Source organism: Rhinolophus sinicus, chromosome 4, assembly GCF_057876585.1.
Source record: "Rhinolophus sinicus isolate RSI-liver-muscle chromosome 4, RSI-T2T, whole genome shotgun sequence".
NCBI classification, from domain to species: Eukaryota; Metazoa; Chordata; class Mammalia; order Chiroptera; family Rhinolophidae; genus Rhinolophus; species Rhinolophus sinicus.
In genome coordinates, this window is record NC_142504.1 from 108,314,197 (window position 1) to 108,336,624 (window position 22,428).

At 39.2% G+C, this 22,428-nt stretch overlaps 1 protein-coding gene across 1 annotated transcript in view; it reads left to right on the forward strand.

Annotated features, from left to right (window-relative positions):
• Positions 1-22,428, forward strand: part of PHLPP1 (PH domain and leucine rich repeat protein phosphatase 1) — a 177,707-nt gene that overhangs the window by 67,968 nt on the left and 87,311 nt on the right. The window contains exons 2-3 of the mRNA XM_019729352.3: positions 11,360-11,556; positions 17,449-17,574. Coding sequence (XP_019584911.3) covers positions 11,360-11,556; positions 17,449-17,574 — 323 coding nt within the window. The remainder of the gene's footprint in view (positions 1-11,359; positions 11,557-17,448; positions 17,575-22,428) is intronic.

Sequence of the window (22,428 nt, forward strand, 5' to 3'; positions counted from 1 at the left end):
CTGGGCAGTAGACATTCTGAGATGTAAGATTTAGTCATTGCTGAGGCCTCATCATTTCCGTGAACTTCAGCTGTTTCTCCTCCAGCCTGGTGTTTCACACTGTAAAGCTTGTGCCTGTGACGTTATTCTTTGTGGCGAAATACCACAAAATAAAGCCAGCGTGGAAAGCAGGTGATGAAAATCGTACCAAAGTGATGGTTTTTAGGCAGAAAATAGAAGTTGTAGGTCATTTAAGACTGTTGAATGTGGCCGAAGTTTAACAAACCTATGGACCTGAACAAGTCTACCATCCATTATAACTGAAACAACAACAAAAAGTTAGTGAAACTGTTTCGGTGATTTTTCTGGCCGAGGGAAACAATTGCTCATCAAATGAGAAAGAAAACTCAAGAGAATATTGAAAAGGCTCTTAACGTATGGTCTGAACTTATGCACAGGAAAAAATGAGACTGTCATTTCTGGGATGTAACAGATGGTGAAGACAGTGAACTGACAAGAGAAGGTTGATTTGGTGCGCTTTTTCAAATGTGTTTTCTTTGCCAAATAAGAAGTTAATAAGGGGAGGCCACACCAGCTAACCATATATTGCTCCTGGAACTGAGCTGAAGGAACTCATAAAGCAGGGAAGTTGTGGTGTCTATGAATGCAAGGTAATAATGAAACCCACATTTGAAAAAAGAAAAATACCTTCTCTAAATACACATCCCAAGAAGAAATGTGAGCATCAGATATTCAGACAACTAAGAAGCAATTTTGATGATGGAATGGAGGGAACTTTACAGATGCCTGAGAAATGAATCTCGTTCCTTGTGAGGACAGGAAATGAAGGAAGGAAGGAAAAATAAAAAAAAAGGCAGCATCTGCTCTCTAGTTCATTCCCAGTTGCCTCTCTCATCTTCTCCCCAACTTGATTCACTTGCTGCTTTGGTCAAGGTGAATGAATCAACCAAATGCTGATGGTCCATAGGGTCAAAAGACATTAATCTAATACTGCAATTCAGTTGGTCTCAAATGATGATCCTCAGACCTGAGCTTGAGCAAAGTCTCTGGCTCCACCCAGAATTACTGAATCCGAAATGCTGCGTGGTGGAGCCCGGCAGTCTGTATTTAGCAAGACTTCCAGGTGATTTTGGTGCATGCTTAAGTTTGAGACACTCTGCTGTAACTTATCTCTATTCAGTATCTCCTTTGAGCATTTTAATTTATTGTAGTTTGCTATATATTACGTACAATGTGCAGTCATACCAATCATCTGTATTACCTTGATTCTTCAGATTTGTCCAGTTCATGGCTAATTTGACTGTGGTTTCTATTAGTTATATTAGCAATAGTTTTATTGCTAAAACTATTAGCGATAGTATATTGCTTTGGATTTTTTTCCCCTTTTCGATTACTTTGCCCCCCTGTTTTTACAGAATCTGTAAGAGTATGAAGGAGTAGCGCACATTTTCCAAGTACTGTTTTAATGACTGTTATAAGGGAAATTATAAGCTCTAGTGGTATTCAAGAATTTAGAGATTAGAGAAAGGGCTGACATATCTCAGGGATAAGATCTACAGTAATTTGGGAGATATAAACAAACCTAATCAAGTTGAGTAGCCGTCAATAAGAAGCAAGATTTACTGGGCAGTTGATTTTATATATTTTGATCTGATGAATAAATTAACCCTCCACAAATCTGTTTAGCAGCTGGTTGTCATTTCCATTAGCTAAATGCAACTAGTCTTAAATCGGTTTCAAAGCCCCTGCCAGCACGCCTTGCTGAGTTTGCTCAGCCTTTCAGCGCTGAGACGAAACTCCCAGGTGCCCAGTTCAGTGCTCAGGTCTGTAGACCTTGTTATGGGGTCATTTAAATCCTTCTGCCAGCTCTTGAAATGACCCCAGGCAAGTAATTTAATTCAGTCTTTCTGTCACTGGAGGTAGTCAAGGGGATTTAAGGATTTATATGCAATAAGAAACATGCTTTAGAGTTTTATCAGCCTAAGCTCTAACAGTAGAGGAAGTGAGGTGAGAGTTGAGTATTTTCACTCATTCCTAACAAATTTCAGCTCCAAGGACTTGGTAAATGTTTTCATTAACTTCTGTGTAGTGATCGGACTTTCTTAGGTATTGGCACCATATCAACATGAATATTTTCATTCTCTACAGGTTTGGAAATCGTGGTTGTTTAATGTGCTGTTCTTATTCTTGCTTTGGACTTTTTCTGGTTACAGTAGACCTTATACAAAGCCCTGTAAATACTTTTATAGATTATTTTAGGGAAATGTAGATTATTAATGTTTTACTATGTTCGGGTAAATGGAAGCAAGGGAAACCAACGTAGTAGAGTTGTATTAGTTATTGCCCCCAAAACTTAGTGGCTTAATACACCACACACTTATTATCTTACAGTTTCTGTAAGTCGGGAATTCGGGAGTGGCTTAGCTGGGTGGTCGCGCCTGGAGACTGTCACGGTGGTTTGCAGTCAGGATGGCCCGGGGCCTGGAGGCCCTGCTCACATGGCTGCTGAGAAGAGGCCTCAGTTCCATGCTGGCTATTTGCAGAAACACTCAGTTCCTCACCTTGTGGGCCTTTTCGTAGGCTTTCCAGAGCGTCCTCGTCTCCTACAGCCAGATCCCCAGAGGGAGTGATTCTAGGTGGAGCAAGGAGAAGCTAACATGCTTTTCCCCACGTGGTTTCCGAAGTCCCACGCCCATCAGATCGGCCACATTCTGTTCGTTAGAAGCAAGGCACTAAGTACAGTCCACATGCGAGAGGAGTGGAATTAGGCTCCACCTTTTGAAGAGAAAATATTAAAGGAATTTGTGGACATGTTTTTTAAACTATTGCAGTGATAAGACACTAGGATATATTTAGCAAAGACATGGGCAGCAACCAAAATTGTACTTATTTCTATGTTTTTTTCCAATGGTCTTCTAGTTAAAACAGGTGTTTCTGTTACTATGTATATATTTCTGAACATTCTCATGATCTCAACATTGTAAATTAAAAGTAAAAGTGTTTATGAGAAGATGGAGTTGGGGAAGGGCAGGACTCTAGCTCCACGCATCTTTCTAACCAAAATACTAACAAAATACTAATGGGCCCCTCAGGAGACAACCTGAACAGCCTTGGCAAGTCCTGTTGTGTGGCTGGAAGTTGGTTTGCCTTAGGGAATACTAAAAATGCCCAGTAAAAGCGGAGTGGAAATGCTGGCTTACGAGCATCGAGACAGTGCCTTTGCTATGAGCTTTTTCCTTGTTTATGAAAGTTACTGTTCTACTCCCATTATTCTGGCTTCCCTTGCCTAGAGTCAATCCTAATGAACCAACACACTATGTAGTATATGATAACATACTATAGTTTCCCTTAAATATATAAATACTTCTCCTCTAATCATGTTTATTCATTTATTTAATAACATTTTCTACTGATAAGACAGAAATAGACTTCAATATCAAAAGCTACTGGTCAAAATTCTAAGTTAGGACATTCAAATTAGTGATTTTTTTTTTCTTGCTATATTCTTTTCCTCCTCCAAAGTTAAAATTCTCTCATTTGGGGGAATGACATTTAAGTGTAGACTTTAAAATACAGAAGAGAAGAGAAGAAAAAAGAAATGAACAAAACCCAGACTCTTATTCTAAAAGATGGAGGGGTTTGTCTCAGCACCTCAGCAATCTCTGTTCTTTGATGCAGACCCGTGTTTGTGTCGGGCTTGTTAACACACAGATCGCTGGGCGGCACTGCCTGAGGTTCTGAATCGTAGCTTGTGGGCGAAGCCTAAGAATGGGCATTTCTAGTAAGTTTCCAGGTGACACTGCTCCTAGAGGCCCTGGGACCACAGAGAACCACCGTGTTCAAAGCAGTTGTTACAATAATCCGCCCTATTCCCCCTTGTGTCAGCAAAGAAGGCGATTTTATTTAGAATTCTGTCAGGCTTTTTCCATCAGCGTATCTCTGTGCAGTTATCTTAGTTACATGTCTGTTAAGCATGAGGTGCCTGTGCGTGTGGTAGAGTTAGAGAGAGGAATGAACTGCATTCTTGTTCTATTTACATTTGTTTTTGAAAGGTAGCGACACCCAACTTAACCAGAAGCGAATTGTTCAGAAGCCTGAACTCCTTAGATTAATATTCACAAATATGTACATCAAGAAGAACCTCTGAGTGGAGGGAAAGACTTATACAGTTTAGTCCTTTACTTTGAGAAAGGGTAGAGAGCTAACTTTAGGACTGTTGTTTTAGGATTGAAAGTAAAGTAAGGCAGCAAATTAGAGGTTGCTTATGTACTCATTACAGTCAGTAATTGGAAAAAAGAAGAGCAGAAGAACTCTGTTAATACTGAAGTTTGCAGCTGTTTTTGGTCAAGGGCAGGTAGTTCTTCCAGGCCACTGGTCCGACAGGGCTTCTCTGAATTTCCGAATGTGGTGATACTTTGAAAGAAAAAAAAATAAGCGAACGGTAGGTATTAGAAAGAATTACATTTAAAAATATGGCACTTGGTTCCAGCCAAGATGGAGTTAACGGAGACTGCATTGACTCGCACCCCAAACAACTGAAAGTCAGATGAAATATGGAAAACATCTTTCAGACATTGAGCACCAGGAAGCACAGGACACGGAACCCCACAACAAACGCACTCCTGAAGAGAGGGGAGAACACATCAGAAGAACCCTACAGGTGTACCCGCTGACTGATGGGAGCGAGTTCCAGGCCTAAGCTGCAGAGAGGAAGAACCCAGACAGAGCCTGCCATTCACCCCAAGTTCAGGGGACAGAGCGGCCAGTCCCCTGAGGCGACGCAGCTGGAGTTTACAGAGCAAAGTGCTGGAGAGGAAAGAGCTGCTCAGAGAGACAGGGTTCTGGAGCCACCAAGGAGTCAGCAGTGAGCCTTCAGCTGAGTGGTAATCATGCGTGTGTGTGAGGAGACTGCCCACGGCCGGGGAAGAAACCCACAGACGAGCAAGAGGGAGCAAACCCTGAAGCTCACACAGGACCAGGAACGGTACATGTTCCTGCCAGCCAGAGCAGGAAATCTTGTAATTTATAGGGTATCAGAGTACTCAGCAGAGTATTGCTTGCTAATACTGCTAGTGTTAGCTCAAGGCTTAAGGCTACTCTGGTTCTTATATGAAAAATCTTAGAAAACAAGCTTCATAAGAACTGAACTGTTTCCAACTGACTTAACTGTGTCCCAGAACAACTCCATAATATTTATAGAAATATAAACACATCCAGCACTCAACAACAGAAACTTCATAATGACTGGTATCCAAACAAAAATTACTAGGTATGCGAAGAAGGAGGAAAATAAGACCCACAATGAGGAAACTCAATGAAACGAAACTGACACAGAAATGATACCCAGGATAGAATTCGTTGACACGGACATTTAAGCAACTGTTACACTTATGTTTCATATATCCATGATAGTAAAAGAAAGCATGAACATATTAAGGAGAGATATGGAAGATATATACTTATTCATGTGTGTGTATTTATGTATATGAGTGTGTGTGTACGTGTGCTTCTAGAGATGAAAAGTATACTGGATGGAATTAACGATAGATTAAACTTGTCAAAATAAAAGATTTGTGAACCTAAAACAACAATATACCAGAATTTGTGGACTGCAACTAAAGCGGTGCTTAGAAGGAAGTTCATATAGCACTTAAATGCCTACATTAGGAAAATAGAAAAGCTTCAAATCAGTGACCTCAGTTTCCACCTTACAAAAGTAGAAAAAATAAACATAAATCTCAAAATTAGTAAAAGAAGCAATAATGATAAGAGCAGAAATAAATGAAACCATAAGCATAAAAACAATTTAATAGAGAATAAAACCAAAAGCTGGGTTTTTTTTGTTTTTGTTTTAAATATTTTATTGGGGAAGGGGAACAGGACTTTATTGGGGAACAGTGTGTACTTCCAGGACTTTTTTCCAAGTCAAGTTGTTGTCCTTTCAGTCTTACTTGTGGAGGGCACAGCTCAGCTCCAGGTCCAGTTGCCATTGCTAGTTGCTAGTTGCAGGGGGCGCAGCCCACCATCCCTTGCGGGAGTCAAACTGGCAACCTTGTGGTTGAGAGCCCGTGCTCCAACCAACTGAGCCATCCTGGAGGCAGCTCAGCCCAAGGTGCCGTGTTCAATCTTAGTTGCAGGGGGCGGAGCCCACCATCCCTTGTGGGACTTGAGGATTTGAACCGGCAACCTTGTGGTTGAGAGCCCACTGGCCCATGTGGGAATCGAACCGGCAGCCTTCGGAGTTAGGAGCACGAGCTCCAACCGCCTGAGCCACCAGGCTGGCCCCCAAAAGCTGTTTTTTTGAGGGCTTAATAAAGTTGGTAATTGTCTAACCAGACTGACCAAGAAAAGATGGCAGAATCAAGTTATGAATATCAGGAATGAGAGAGGTGACACCACTTTGCATTCTATAGCTATTAAAAGGACAATAGGGAAATACTGTGAACAACTTTATGCCAACCGTATGCCGGCTGTATGACAGCTTAAATGAAATGGGCAAACTTCTTGAAAGTCAAACTACCACAGCTTACTCAAGAAGAAACAGATAATGGAGTGGCCCTAACTCTAAGAAATTGAAATTATAATTTAAAACTTCCTTCCCCACCACATGCATGTATACACACACACACACACACACACACACACACACACCCCAACACACCAACACCACCACCAACAAACAGAAAAAAAGAAGACTTCAGGTCCAGATGACTTCACTGGTGAATTCTACCAATGTTTAAGGAAGAAATAATACCAATTTCAAACTCTTCCAGAAAAGTAAAGAGGAAAGAATACTTCAACTCAGTCTATGAGACCAGCTTTACCCTGACACCAACACCAGAAAAGGACAGGAAAAAAGAAAAGTGTAGTCTGAATTCCCTCATGAATATGAATGTAATAATTATTAACAAAATGTTAGCAAATTGAATCCAGCATATGTAAAAATGATACTATATCCTGACCAAGTGCAATTTATCCTGGGACTGCTAGACTAGTTTAACATTTAAGAAGCAATCGAATTTATTGTGATCATTTCAATAGACGACGGAAGCAGTGGTTTGAATAATTTCAGTGTCCCTTTCTGATTAAGAAAATAATTTAGCAAGTTAGGAATAGAAGGGAACTTCCTCAGCTTGATAAAAGGCATCTATGAAAAACATACAGTTAATAGTGTTTTTAATGGTGAAAAACTGAATGCTACCTCCCTAAGAGCAGCTAAAGGAAAGGATGTCTGCTTTTCTTACTTCTATTCAATATTGTATGGAAGGTTCTAGCTAGTGAAGTGAAGCAAGAAACAAAATGTACCCAGATTGCAATGGAAGAAGTAAAACAGTCATTCTTCACAGAGGAGGACTCATGCTACCTGATGTCAAGACTAATTATAGATTCAGTAATCAAGATAGTTTAGTATTATTTGAAGACAGACAAATAGATGAATGCAACAGGAATAATAAAGAAATTGACCCACCCAACTATGGTCAATATTGAGTTTTGGTACAGGTGCCAAAGCACTTCAGTGGGAATGGGTAATCTTTTCAATAAATGGGCCTGGAATAATTTAGATAGCCATTTGTCAAAAAATAAAAACAAAAAAACTCCTGAACCTCTACTTATTTTTTGCTATGTGTAAAAATTAAGTTGATATTCATCACAAACCCAAATGTAAGGATTAAAACTATAAAATTTCTAGAGGAAAACATAGAAAATCTTAGTGACGTTGAGTTTACCAAAGAGTTCTTAAACATAACACAAAAAGCATTGATTATAAAATATAAATAAAATCAAGTAATTGAACTTTATAAAATTGAAATTTTGCTTTCCCAAAGTACTGTCAATAAATTGAAAAAGCAAGTCCAACTGGGGGCAAATATTTGCAAGTCATATATCTGACAAAAGACTTGTATTCCAAAAAAAAAGACGTGTATTTAGAATATATGAGGCGCTCACTCCAACTAAAACTGGACAGAAGATTTGAATTAGTCACCTCAGCAAAGAAGGTATGAGGGTTGCAGATAAGCTCTTGAGAAGATTGCCAGCATCATTCGTCATTGAAGAAGGCAAATTAAATCTAAAATGAGATCCCACCACATGTGCTCTAGGACGACTAAAAGTGTAGACGAGGCGTTAGAGCAACTGGAACTCTCCTGCACGGGTGACGGGTGTGAAATGGCACAACTCAGCCATTCCAGTCCCGCGTGTTTTACCCAAGAGAAGTGAAAGCATACGTCCACCCGTGAACTTGTACACCAGTCAGCTGAAATAGGCCAAAAAATGGGAAGCAATCCAAATGCCCGTCAGCAGCTGAATGGTTAAACTGTGGTATATTCATACAAAGGAATACTGCTCAATGATTAAAAAAAAAAGAGGGAACGAACTCTTGGCACACTAAACAACATTGACAAAAAGTGACAAAAAGCAGATTAGCGGTTGCCTGTGTGGGAGGCTCAACGTGGGGGTGGAGGGAGAGGGATAGGTCACAGTGGGCACCAGGAAACTGGTGGCAGTGGTCAGTGTGGGTGTGGGTGTGTGTCAAATGAAATGACCATGTGCCAAGTGAGGAAGGGAGAGAAAGCGTGTTTTAAATCACCTCTGTTGTGGTCAGACCTCTGCCCCAGCTTGAATACTTGCTTTTGTTGTCTGTCTTTCTTCCTGGATCATGTAAGAAGCACCTTAAACTTAGGGGATTGGAGGAATATTTCTAAAATAAAAGTTACCACAACTGACCCAAATTGAAACTGGCAAGCATTAGTTACTTTGGTGTTGTCAATATTTATTAGAGCGTAGGATAACTGGGAGTCCTCTGAATAGAGAAGTTTGAGAATTGACAGGGGAGTTAAAATAATTCCTTACGTCGTAGAAGAAGGAAGTCGAACATAAAGGAGTGGGCAGCTCAGTGATTGGCCAGGTGTCCCAGAGTATTGCTCATCCATCTCCATGTTCCCCAGAGCCCAGTTGGTACCCAGCCTGAGCCCCCAGAGTGCTAAAGGTGTGTCTGATCTGGGCACCCGGGGAGGGGGCAACTGGGGTATTGAAATTCAGTCAGAACAAAACAAGAGGGATTTGATTCACCCTGGGATGTTTCGGGCTTTCCAAGGAGACGGATCTTACCAGTAGGTTCCAGGACTATTCGGGCCGCGGGAAGTTTTCTAACTAGGGAATAAAAAGCCTGTCTGTTGATGTCTCCCTCCTTTTATTTATCCCTTATGACCTCAGTCCACTCTTATCTAGTGATTTGCTCTGGGGCTTTCTCTAGGATTTTTGTGGATTTGGAAAATTGAAGGGCTGTTCCTTATGTATCCCGGTTGCCTCTTTCTTGAGTCTCTAATTACAATGTGACAGGTTAACAAGTATCCTTGAAGCTGATCTCTGCTGTGGCTGAATAAAATGCCTGGGTTTTTTTTGTGTGTGTACATATTAGTGTGTGTGTGTGTGTGTGTGTGTGTGTGTGTGAGTTTGTATGTGCACGTGCATATTTAGATTAAATCCCTTGTTTGAGAATGTTAGTTACTATAGTAATGGAAACTGGATATTGGAAATTCAATTGCCCATTGTCCATTGTTTAGTCTTGCACTCGCCTTTCATTTTTCCTCTGAATCTCTTCTCTCCCCCTTCTTCCCTATAGGAAGAGCATCTGTCATTTAGAAAGGAGCTCTTAGGCTGGCAGCGTGGGCATCTTCCTCTCTCGGTGTAAATAGATGTGTGCAGAATGGGACAAGGAGTGAGTGTGGTCCCATCCGTCCCTGACAGCCTTTGGCAGGTCACATCTATTGGGGCGTCTCCTCGGCTCCCTACCGCGTTGCGGGAGCATTAGCCTCTGGTGGACAGACACGCAGTGGAGCTCTCAGCGGAGAGTGCTGGCTGGGTGGTTACTCCCGTGTTTCCCAGAAAATAAGACCGGGTCTTATATTAAGTTTTGCTCCAAAAGACGCATTAGGCTTATGTTCAGGGGACGTCCTCCTGGAAAATCATGCTCGGGCTTGTTTTCGGGTAAACGCAGTGGCTGGGTGCCAGGTTCTACTAGTTGAACCACTGTGACACTTCATTGTGGCCCGTCCCCAGCAAAATTATGTTCTGTGTAGTATTCATTTTATAAAACACTGATACACTGGGAGAAAGAGGAAGTGATGACATTCTAACCTGCTGGTTTTGTTGTTTGCTGACATCTCTGCCCAGAGGTATGTGTTAGGAGGATTCATTCTTTGGATCTTCCAGAGATCTATTGGTGCTGCTGCTCTTCCTGTTTCCTTCTCTAGTAGGTATTAGACATCTACCAAAAGTGCTTGATATTTATGTTAATTTTATTATTCATAAGAATGTAATTTCTCTTCAATCTCTCTCTTCTGCCCTTGGCAACTAGGCAAACTTCTAAATAAATACAATATTTCTGGCTTGAGCCCTGTTTGAGGACAGGTGTCCTTCAGCAACCTTTTTCTGAGCATGGGCTTCAGTGCTCTTTGATAATGTATATTCAGTGTCTAGAACTGGGAAGAATTTTACTCGTTGTTGATATAACTGTCACATGTTAATCACAGTAGTTCTTCCATCCAGTTGATAGGACTTGTCTGAATGTCATTCTGCCAAATTCATGTCTAGCTTGGAAATGGAGACTCTTCAGATCTTTCTCAGCTCTCTCTTTGTCACCGAGTGTCAATGTGTGTGTGTGTGTGTGTGCGCGCGCGTGTGTGTGCGCGCGTGTGTGTCTGTGTGTGCATCTGTGTGTGTGCATGTGTGTGTCTTAGTGTGTATGTGAGAGCCCTCCATGAGTCGTAAGCACCACAGCACAACATCCTTCATAGATTGGTATTAAGTTTATCTTTGAAGATTTACCTATGGTTACAGAGTAATATTTTCTTATTAGAAAAGTTATTCATCTGTTAATTGTCTCCTAATAGTAAATTACATTGAGTTATCTTTAGGGGAAGAAGAGCAGCTTTTAGTGCCGTGAAAACTGATTAGTTTCATTAAATGCTAGGTCTTGAATGTTATCCTATCTGTCTGTAGTATTTTCCTTTTAGTGTATTTAAATTTAGCCATTCATAAAAATCTTGTCATCTCTTTTATAAACGTAAAATTAAGCTGTGACGGATATAGAAGAAAATAAAACCTGCGTTACAACAGGGGAGTTAAAATGGTCTTTCCCTAGGTTTTTAAGGAAAAAGCTCTTTTTCACTTAATATTAAAATGTACATGTGGAATAGATATGGTAGTTCTTAACCATAATTGCATTACTACAGGTTTCAGATTCTCTGAATTATAAATTAGATTGTTTCCCTATGTCCAAGTAATGTATCTGGTATGCTAATGAGTAGTAAAAGGCTCATTTCTTTAAGTCTAAAATGTTTGCTTGCTTTTGTTTCAGGGAAACCTCACAGCACGGGTAGCTCTGAACGGATTCAGCTCTCAGGAATGTATAATGTCCGTAAAGGCAAAATGCAGTTGCCAGTGAACCGCTGGACCAGACGCCAAGTCATCCTGTGTGGCACCTGCCTAATAGTATCGTCTGTGAAAGACAGCTTGACTGGGAAGATGCATGTTCTGCCACTGATTGGTGGGAAAGTAAGTTTAAAAGAAACGAAATTCTAACAGATTTCCGAGCATCATGAAGGAGCTTACTTTGAGCCATTTCTGTAATGATGGGTAGATGGTTTCTGACTCATCTAAGGTCTTACTCAGTTCTGTTGCACTCCACCACTGGGCACTATTGGGTGGTGGAGTTGCAGAAAATAGCAATGCCATTGGCTCGCATGAGGCCCTGGGAATCCTCGCTTCATTTACCTCCAGGACTGAAAACAGAGCGACTAGACTATCAGTGTTACATTTTAGGCTATAGATGATGTTATTCCTTATGAGCAGATATTTTTTTGATATCTCAGGCATATGTTTTGTAGTATATTACAGTGATCCTTCCGTTCATGACCACTCAAGCCTGCTAATTGAAGGGTAGACTTCTCTAGCATGGACCTTGGATCCCACTTTGCCATGCGTTTCTGTTTATTTGTGTTCAGTGACCAGTGGGATTAGCATTTTTAGTTTATCACTATAGCTAGTGATGGATTTTGAACCTGCAGTGTCATTCATTTTGGAGAAAATCTGTGATACACGTGATAGATATAGCTGGCATTTACTGACTGCTTTTATTTGGGCATGTTAATTATTTTATTCCTATCGTATCAAATAGAACCAGATTGCTTGGGAAAATGTTACGTTCTTTTTTTTTTTGCCAGATTTATGTATAAACTCCAAGCGTTGGTAGGTGTATCATTATCATAATTCTATGTCAGTATTTCCTGAATTTTAAATGATATGATAATCTGTTAATAAACAAGGCAGATTTGGATGAAGAAACGGGTGTTTGGAAATTGGGGGCCTATTAAAGAAATATTTTCTTTACCATTTTCCCCCCTGAATGGGCATAGGAAAGAAGGCAGGATGTGGAAAAAGGATATAAAGAGAGGAAAAATAATCAAACAACTTTTGTTGAAGTGAGCTTTCTTTCTCTTGGTAAATATTTGATCTGCTGGTTCCAGGAATTAGAAATGAAGCAGGTGACACCGGATGTGTGCAGTAATAGATTGTCATTGCTGCTTAACTTTTGTCTGAGCATTGAAGAATTAGTTATATTTTATTACTGAAGAGTTTGTCCTTTGGATGGATTACTGAAAATTTAGTCAATGTTCTTACTCCCATAGGTCATCATTAAAAATGCATACTTAATGTTTGATGCCCCGTTAGGGCAACACTCTGTTTCTTCTCTGATGTTAGGGATTTGCACAGGCAAATTTAATATAGCTATTTATTATCCTCTGTGGAGAAGCCACTTTGCTTGGCATCCCAGAAATACCAAGATGGCTAAGTCACTATCCCTGCTTTGGACTAGCTTACAATTTACTATCCAGAGATGAAAGATGGACACAGCAATATCTGCTCTAAGACAGGCGCCAAAAGTAGTGGGGAGGAGCAGTGGAAGGAGACACTAGTACATTTTGTGGGGGGAATCGGGGGATTTTGTGGTGAAGGAGGTAGCAGTTATGGTAGAACTGGCAGGTGAGAAATCTATTGACACGGGCAGGTCAGAAGGGTTATGGTGCTCAGAGCTGCTGAGGCGGGAAAGCAGTGGGCTGTTCAGATGAGCTCAGAAGATCCCGTTGTAATTAGTGTTTTCACTCAGAGCTGTACACTTGTCCTGACTCTCAGGCCTCTGTTATTGGAATGGCCTTCTACCAGGAGTGATTCGAAAGCTAATAGCTTTCTTCACTCACAGGCAAACCTTGTAAAACCTGTTTTGCACTATGCCTTTAAAAATAATTGAGTATGTTGAGAAATTGTCTTTTAAAACCAAGTTAGGAAAAAATAATTCACTCTTCTCACTCTGAGTTTTCATTAAAGTTTATCTGTTCCTTTTTTCATTCTTTTCTATTGTTAAAGGAAAATGGAAGGGTTTTTGAATTTTATTCTAAAAATTTTTGTAAAGAAGAGCTAGAAATGAGGTGTTAGGTTGGTCATAACCTAGCTGTAAGTGCTATGATGATCAAATTTGACGCGCCACTAGAGCATAGTCATTAGTTTACACTCTCAAATGTAGAATTCCAAATATGAAGTTAAATAAAGCTGTCTTCAAATTTAATTGTTGAAAACGGTGTTTGTGTAATAGATAAGTTTTTTCATTGTGCAATTTTATATTTAGTTTGTCCTTTAGAATTTAACAGATTTTTAGATAACTTACTTTAATTAACATTTTATTTAATTAATATTTATTAAATTGTGATGCATGATAAATCGACTAACTGTTAACCGATTACTACCCAATGTAGCAACGATAGCAATGTCATACCAGTGTCTCTGCTTGTGTTCTCTGGGTCTGTCCCTCCCACAGCCTCCCCCACCGGCTGTCCACTGTCTTAGAATATGTGTCTGTCATTTTCTTTTCTTAACTAAGTGTTATCATGTAACTATGTTGTGCTTGGTTCGATCTGAATAAAAATGGTATCGTACTGTGTGTGGTCTTCAGTGAGTGAATATTTTCACACAATATTATGTTTCCTAATAAAATTCTGTGTCGCTTACTGTATGTGGTTTTCATTTCTGTATAATATTCCACTCTGTGAATGTTATAAATTCCCATAATTTATTAAGTAATTTTCCTGTTGATGGACATTTGGTTTGCTTCTAGTTTTTTGTTATTATAAATAATGCTGCTGAAATAGTCTTACGTTGATATGCCTGTAGTATGCAAGTAGTTTTTCTAGGGCAGTAATTCACAATTAGAGTTACTGTGCCCGAAGGAGACATTTGGTGGCATGTGGGAGTGTTTTAATTGTCAGATGATTCAACAGACAGCATATCAGTTAATGTAAGTAAAGTTAGGCTGTGGTAACACCCTTCCCCGCCCCCTACTGCACCCCCATCTCAGTGACGTATAACAGTTATTTCTCACTCAGGCTGCATGTCCATTGTGGATTGATGGAGATTTCTTTTTTCACCCGATTGTCCAGGGACGCAGCCTGATGGAGGCTCTGCTCTCTCGTAACATTTGGAACATGTGGCCTTCCTTTGTTGCTTAGGCAGGGGAAGAAGTAAACTGGAATATTATTAACTAGCTCCTGTATATTTGGACGCAGAAGCAGCACCCGCTCATTTGCTACAACTAGTCATATGACCCCACCTGAAAAAGACAAGGGGTCTGGGAAGTGGAGAAGTCGGTAGAGTGTATGGGTAACACCAATATATTTGCTGCCAGGGGATGCTGTTGGCATTGGACATCGTAGGGTAGGGGCTCAGAGAGTAAAAAGTGTTAGACAGTCCTTCAGACGGTACAGTGAAGAACTGTTCAAAATGCCTACTGTGACCTCCCTGAGAAATACTGCTCTTGGATACATACTCAGGAGTGAGGGCACTGACTGGGCTACAGGGCATAGGCACATCTACTTTTACAAAATGATAGTTTGTTTTCCAAGATTGTTTTCCGCTATTTTATGCTTACATCAGTGTACAAGTGTTCTGGTTTCTCTACATACTCACCAAACTTTATTGAGTTATAATTGACATGCAATAAACTGCACATTTTGATAAGACTTTGATAACTGCATACTCCCATGCATGCAGTTTGATAGCTGTATATACAGCCGTTAAACCATCACTACAATTAAGATAGTGATCGTATCACCACCCCAAATTTCCGTGTGTTCCTTTGTGCAACCCTTCCCTTCTACCCTTTTTGTTCTCACTTCTCCCCAGCCTCAGGAAACCACTGGCCTGATTTCTGTCCATATAGATTAGTTTAAATGGCATTTTAGAAAAAGAATTGTATATTCTCTGTAGTGTATAGAAATAGTTGATTTTTGAGTATTGATTTTATATCCAGCCACCTTGCTAAATTTTCTTAATTTATTCTAATGTAATGTTTGTAGATTCTTTGGAACTTACTGTCTCGCTAATTATGTCATATTCAAATAATGACAATATTATTTCTTCCTTAGTACATTTCTTTGTCTTATTGTAATGTCTGGGACTCTAGTAGGGTATTGAATAGAAACAGTAGATATTTGTCTTATCAATGATTTTAAAGTGATTGATATCAACATTGAAGTTTGCTTTAGATGTTTGATAAAGACCCTTTGTCAGTTTAAGGGAGTTATTTGTGTTCTGAGTTTGCTAAGTTTTTATCATGAATGAATAGGTGGTGAATGTTATCAAATGCTTTTTCTGCAGCTGTGGGGATGATCATAGGCTTTTTTCTTTAATCTGTTAATGTGATTAATGATTTTGTAGTTCTAATAATCTTAAACCATCTTGCCTTTCCTGAGGTAAATCCAACTGGTTCTTGAGACTTTTTGTTCTATCTTACTGAATTTTGATGCAACATTTTGTTCAAGATAAGTGTCCATGATTGAGATGGGTCTGTCATTTTCCGTTCTCTTACTTCTCTGATCTGCTTTTGGTTTTACTGGACTTATAGAATAGGTTGGGGTATTTTTCTTCATTTTTTGTTTGGTGGATGAGTTTGCACAAATTTGGAATGATCTGTTTCTTGTAACTTTGGTAAAACTCACCTATAAAACCATGTGGGCTTGATATTTTCTCGAAAGTTTTTTTTAAAAAAATACTCAATTTCTTAAGTGGTTACAGTACAATTGAGGTCTTTTGTTTTTTTTCTTGATTTAGTGTTGGTAAAATACATTTTTCTAAAAATTTGCCACAAAACTAAACTATTTATAATATTCTCTTTTTGATCTCTGCTTATTCTGTAGTCATGGCTCCCTTTGTTTGTTAATATTATTTATATCTGTCTTCATTTGATATTGATCGATATCAGTTGATATCCAATTTTGTTAGCCTTTGCAAAGAACCAGTGTTTTGCTTTGTTAATTAACGTTAGTGTTTTCTGTTGTATATTTGGTTTTCATTTCATTGATTTCTGCTCATTATTCCCTTCATTCTGTTTTGAGTTTATTCAGTTTTTGGTTTTGGTATTTTTTTCCCTAAATTCTTGAGATAAATGTTGATCAAACTTTCTGCCTTCTTGTCTAATAGTATTTAAAATGGTAAATTTCCCTCAGTGTACTGCTTTTGTTACATTCCATAAATTTCTACATGTAGTATTTTTTAATGGTTTAGTTCTAAGAATATCTGAATTTCTAGTGTGATTTTCTTTATTCTTGAATTGTTTAGAAGTGTGTTATTAATTTTCTAAGTATACTTGAATTTTAAATTGAGGTTGCTTTTTTTTATTGTTGACTTCTAACTTAATTGCATTTTGGTTCAAAAAATAGTCTGTGTGATACTGATTTTTTTGAAAATTTTTTGCACTTTCTTTGTGACTTGGTTTGTAGTCATTTTTGTAAATGAAACAGGGGTTTATGTAATATGTTACTTTATTTACTTATGGAGAAATTACTGTGAGTAGAAATTTCATTTGACTATAGCACTACATTATTAGGACTTGAAAGTTCTCATGGTAGAATTTTATTTTAGGTTAATCTCAATTTCACATTAAGTTTTTTTAAAAATATTTTTTAACGTGCTTGAAGAGCTCTTTAAGAAAATGTTGTAATTCAGAGTAATATAAAAGTCCCTTAAGTAAAAAAATCCACCTGAAGTAAAACTTCTAAAGTGAAATCTTAAGGAAGAAGCCTCCCAACAAGAGGAAGTAGGAACCCCAGCACTCGTGAGGATATAGAAACGTAAGAAAGTGAGTCTGCCCAGTTTTAAACAGGAAGAAGAGATTTTCACTATTGTGGGGAAATCTAATGAAGATAAAACTCCCCTTTTTTGGTCTCCTTATAACTCAAATTGGTTGGTAAGACTCAGAAACTTAAACGTATTAAATAATAAGAAAAAATTAATATCGTGAGAGGTGCGAATCTGCAGGCGCACTGATCTAAGGTATAGTTAACGAACAATAAGTTATTCTGCTTTCTGACTCGTTTTTGTCTCTGTTTGTTTTCATAGGTAGAAGAAGTGAAAAAGCACCAGCACTGTTTAGCATTTAGCTCCTCTGGACCCCAAAGCCAGACTTACTACATTTGTTTTGATACATTCACAGAGTATTTAAGGTGGCTTCGACAAGTCTCTAAGGTAAGCACCCAGGAATTCTGTTGCGCTTCTGGTTGGCTAAAAAGTTGCTTTCTGCTTGAACAGTTCTGAAATATAGTTATACATTCAAAAGTTGTGCTTCTTTGTGTTTTTTTTCAGGTTCTGCCAATAGTTAGCAATTTACAGTTTTTTAAGAGCTGATTTTGGCTGAAAAGTAACTTAAAAATTTTTGTTTGCCAGATTCTGTTTATACTCAGAAAAAAAAAAAAAAAATTTCAGTGGGTAAACCGGTGTTGCTATCTTAATGTTATAGATACGGAACATGATCTTGAGACTGTGTAAGGGACTGGCCCAGGGTAGGACAACGCAAAACCACAAAATACCCAGAAAATTGTCACAAATTTCCCCTCTGCCACTATTTTTTCTTATGAGTCTGCTCTTATGCCATCTGCCTTTTGCTTTTTCAACTTCTGCCTTTTGAATATTTTAATTTCTTTTATCATCTTAATTTTGGCCATTTTATAATCCCCTAATTAAGATCACCATGACCCACGAAACAGTGTGCGTGTGTGTATTTGTGTGTCTAAAATGGAAACCAGAATTGTATGATAAATAAGATAAATAAATGCTGGTATTTCAGGTGCCGTGTTTGAGGATATTTTTATGTCACATTTATAGAATTATGTGTAAAATGGGTGGATTACAGTCCTTTGTGCCTTGGTTTGGGGTGTGTTTATGAAATGATGAAACCTCTAGGGTGCAAAAGCATTACCATGGAATTTGCTTTCATATTTTTGACTTTATAATCCAATTTCTTATCCAAGTTCAGTATGACTCAGACGGCTGCTGTATGATGTAATTATTTATCAAGTGAATGAATAGGGAATAACTTTCTAAAACAGTTAACAGAAAATTCGAGAATAATATCCAGAACGTCCCTTTGAAATCCCAGTTGCATTTGAATTATCAGGTAAAGACTGTGTTCTCTGATGATGCAACACACATAGGAACAGTAGTTTCAGCTCCTTTTAGAGCAAAAGCAGTGGGCAGAGTTTAGGTTGATAGGACTTAGACGATTCTCCCAACCTAGTGGGCAAATGGAGGTTCTAAATGTACAGGTAACACTCCTGCTAGAAAAAATGGAAAAGATGACACATCTCTCTCAGACTTTCATGTAGAATTAGTGTGGTATTAGAAACAATATGTACATCTGTCTCGTTTTAAAATTACTCTTGTGGTTGCAAATGTGAGGAGATAAGTATTAAATAATATTGTGCTTTTATATTTAAGTGGTTGTATAGGTTCAAAGCAATAAGTTAACGGCCTACACTCGGTTCTTATTCAGAATAAAATGCCAAACTATGGTCGAAGTGCAGTAAATATCTGTCTATACGGAGATGGTGCTTTTTTTAAAAACTTAATTTTGGAGCAGTTTTCTGTTTACAGAAAAGTTGCAAAGATGGTATAGATATATTTGTCAAAACTAAGAAACCGACATTAGTACACTGCTCTGAACTAAACTCCCCAATTTATTTGGCTTTAACTACTTTTTCCATTAATGGCTTTTTTTCTATCCCAGGATCTAATCCAGGTATCACATGGCACTGGGTTGTCACGTCTCCTTTGTCGGTCCTGGTCTGTGATGGTTTTTCAGTCTGTGTGTCTCATGACCGTGGCCGTTTTGAGGAATCCTGGTCAGGAACCTCATAGAATACTCTACATAGAGATGTTCTCATCTTTCAGACCAAATGCAGTGTATCAGGCAGCTACTGTCCATTCTTTTTTGAACAAGTCAGAGGTATAAACTCTTAAACATAGATAAAGATGTAAATAAAAGTATGTATAAATTAGCAAGTTTACCAATGATGGATTGTTTTGATTCAAACAATAACAACAAAAAGGTTAATAGATACTGAGTTTAATAGTCTTGTATGTTAAACAGCCCCCCCAAATGACAAAGTCACTGTTCTAAAGCCAGCAAACATTTATTAAGCACCTTCTGTATGTCAGAAGGGGCACTGGGGTACAGCAGAGAACAAGTCTGATTCCCCTCTTCCTGGGGCTTACACTGGGGAGACAGACAATAAATAAGTAAACAGGCAAGAAAGAAAATAGCACATAATCCTAGTGCTATACACCAAGGTGAAATGACAAGAGAATGATGGCAGAGGAATAACTTTCTGAGGAGGGGACACTTAAACGGAAACTTGAGTGAAAGAAGTACCCGAGGAAGATAGTGTGAAGCCCGAAGGAGGAACGTGCGTCAGGGAAGACAGGTCTTGTTACAGAACAGAGTAAAGAGTCTGAACTTTTTTTATTGGTATAACGGCGAGTCATTAAAGAGTTTTCTTCCGGGAAGTTACCGGACCTGCCGTTGGCTGTGTGTGGAGACCAGCTTGTGGCGCATGAGGAGAGAGGCAGGGAGGCCTGGGAGCAGGAGGCGTTTGTGTGTCCTGAGCAGGCAGGAGGTGAGGGCGGAGATGGACGGACGGGCACAGATGTGTTTGGGGGCATGTTTGGTGGATTGTGACAGGATCAGTCATAAATTGCATACAGAGCATGAAACAAAGGGAGAAGTAAAGAATGGCTTCTAAGATCGTACTTTGAATTACTGGGTGAATTGTATCCTAGGTCAGAAATGATAGCACTAATTAGACTCTTATATATTTGCACCTTTAAAGTGGCAAAATACAGTTCTTAACTTCAGAGAGCTTTCTGTTCCTAGGGAGGCCGCAGAGAAGTGCAGCACAGGAGGTAGATTATGAAATGCCTCTAAAATAGGGTGTGGCAAATATTAGCTTCTACTTTGTTGCTGGTGATGGTAAATGTCAAATGTTAGCTTCCTTAGTACTTTCCTGTTGCTGGTTGGCTCATGCGCCATCTCCGCGGTCTCATAGGATAGTGTATCTGTAGGCTCTCTGATTCTCCAAACCGTGACCAGGTTTAGACATCAGCCCTCTCAGTAGGAGAAGGTGGAGGATGAGGGCGTTGGGGGGCGGGGGGCACTGTGACACAGGAGAACACGATGGTGACAGGATCGGGAGAGGAGTATTGGTGCGTTTCCCATTCCACGGATGGTTCTGTTGCCATTAGAGAGTGTTTGGTACGTACGTACTCAAGAAGACTGCAGCTCACATTGCACACTTCTAAGTGTGGGTGCGCGCGTCCAGGAGGGAGGCGGGGCTTTGAGCTAGTGCCCTTAAGTTACTAGTAATAACGAGTAGTTAACTAGTAGTGAACTGGTACTAACTAATAATAGAATGAATTTGAATCAGAACCTTAGCTTCCTTTCCCTTCAGAATGCTTGGAGTAGCTGAATGGCGTGGTAGTAAAGAGTTTGAGCTTCAGAGTAAGGCGGACATGTGTTCTGCCATTCCCTGTTGTATGAGTGTATCCACGTTTCTACATTTTAAGCTTTTCCTTTCCATAAAGGGAATGGTAATAGTACTTACCTCTTAGGGCTTACATGAAATACGCATGTAATGGGCTTACACTGGCATGTTGTGTGGGCACGCGCACACACGTGTGTGAGCGCAGGTGGCTGGCCAAACACAGACACAAATAAATGAAATAATTTTGTGACCGTCATTCCTGTCGTCATCACTGAGGGGCCAGACGATCGTTTTTGAAGTATTATCTGTTTTTATGTTTATTTTAAGCAGATAAAGACACACATAGGCTTTATTTATCAGAACACGGGACCTGCTGCTGCTCTTAACCACAGCAGCCTTTTGGGGTGCCAGGCGTTGGAGAGAGAGATTTCTTCCTGAAAAGTCGGGGGTCAGGAAACAAGGGCAAAACATTTTAGTAAAAGCAGATTTTCCATACAGTGTCTTCCCTTTTCCAATCTTGAAAACCAGATCCACAAAGTTTTTAGTTGTTATGGTTAGTGAATTAGAGGGGACATGCATTATAAGGGGCTGATTAAAGAGCTTAGCTTTTATAGAAGAAATAGTGAGAGAATTCCCCATTTGGCTGTGAAGCTTCTTTAAACTTTGTATATTGTGGGTAATCCTATGATAGTACCTTCCTTTAATCCAGCCTCCTAGGGAAGGAGGTTGGGGCCGCTGGAAAGAGGATGAGAACCTCACCCCAATGGGGAACATGGCCTTGTAGGAAAGGCAGTGGCAAAGGCTGACTAGGACCATTCCAGGCCACCTCTCCCGCCAGCTTCCCTTTTCCATTGTCATCTGTTCTTACTCGTGTAGGTACTAGGAAGTGACGTAGTTCAGTCATGCTCAGCGTTACTGTGGAAATCGTTCCTATTTCTTCTTACGAGAAGCAAAACGTTCACAGAAAGGATTGTCTTTACATCCTGATGTTTAATGAGGATTCATTTTTAGTTTGCTGAAAACTAGTTTAATTTTTAAGTGAGGATTCATTTTGATAAAGATCTGAAAGAAAACAAACCAGCCACAAAAAGAGATCTGAGTTTCTGCTTTTTAATGATGGTTCCCCACCCCAGTCAGGGTAGGAGGGCAAAAAGAACCAAATTCCAATGGTTTTTAAATTAAATTGAATTAGATAATTAATTTGAAGTGAAAATTTACTGTTTTCCGTTTATGCTCCTGGATCTTAGATATAAGAGAACAGTTCATCTTTTTTCTGTTTTGTTTCATTTGATTTTGGAAAAATTTATAAAGTGTTATTAATTAGATATTTTCTATCCAGATGAGTTTTTGTATACTTACTATTTTTTAAACTTAATCTAAGCGTTTAGTAATGCTTGCCCAGATAATATCCAAGGCAGTCCCTTTAGAGTTTTTATTTTGGGCGGGTGTTAGTGGTAGTAGATAGATACTGTGGAGGAAATAGCTCCTGTGGGAGGATTACAATGTTGATTGTAAAGTCATCCCTCAAATATTAGTGCACGGCATGCTTTAAAAATTCAGTAAA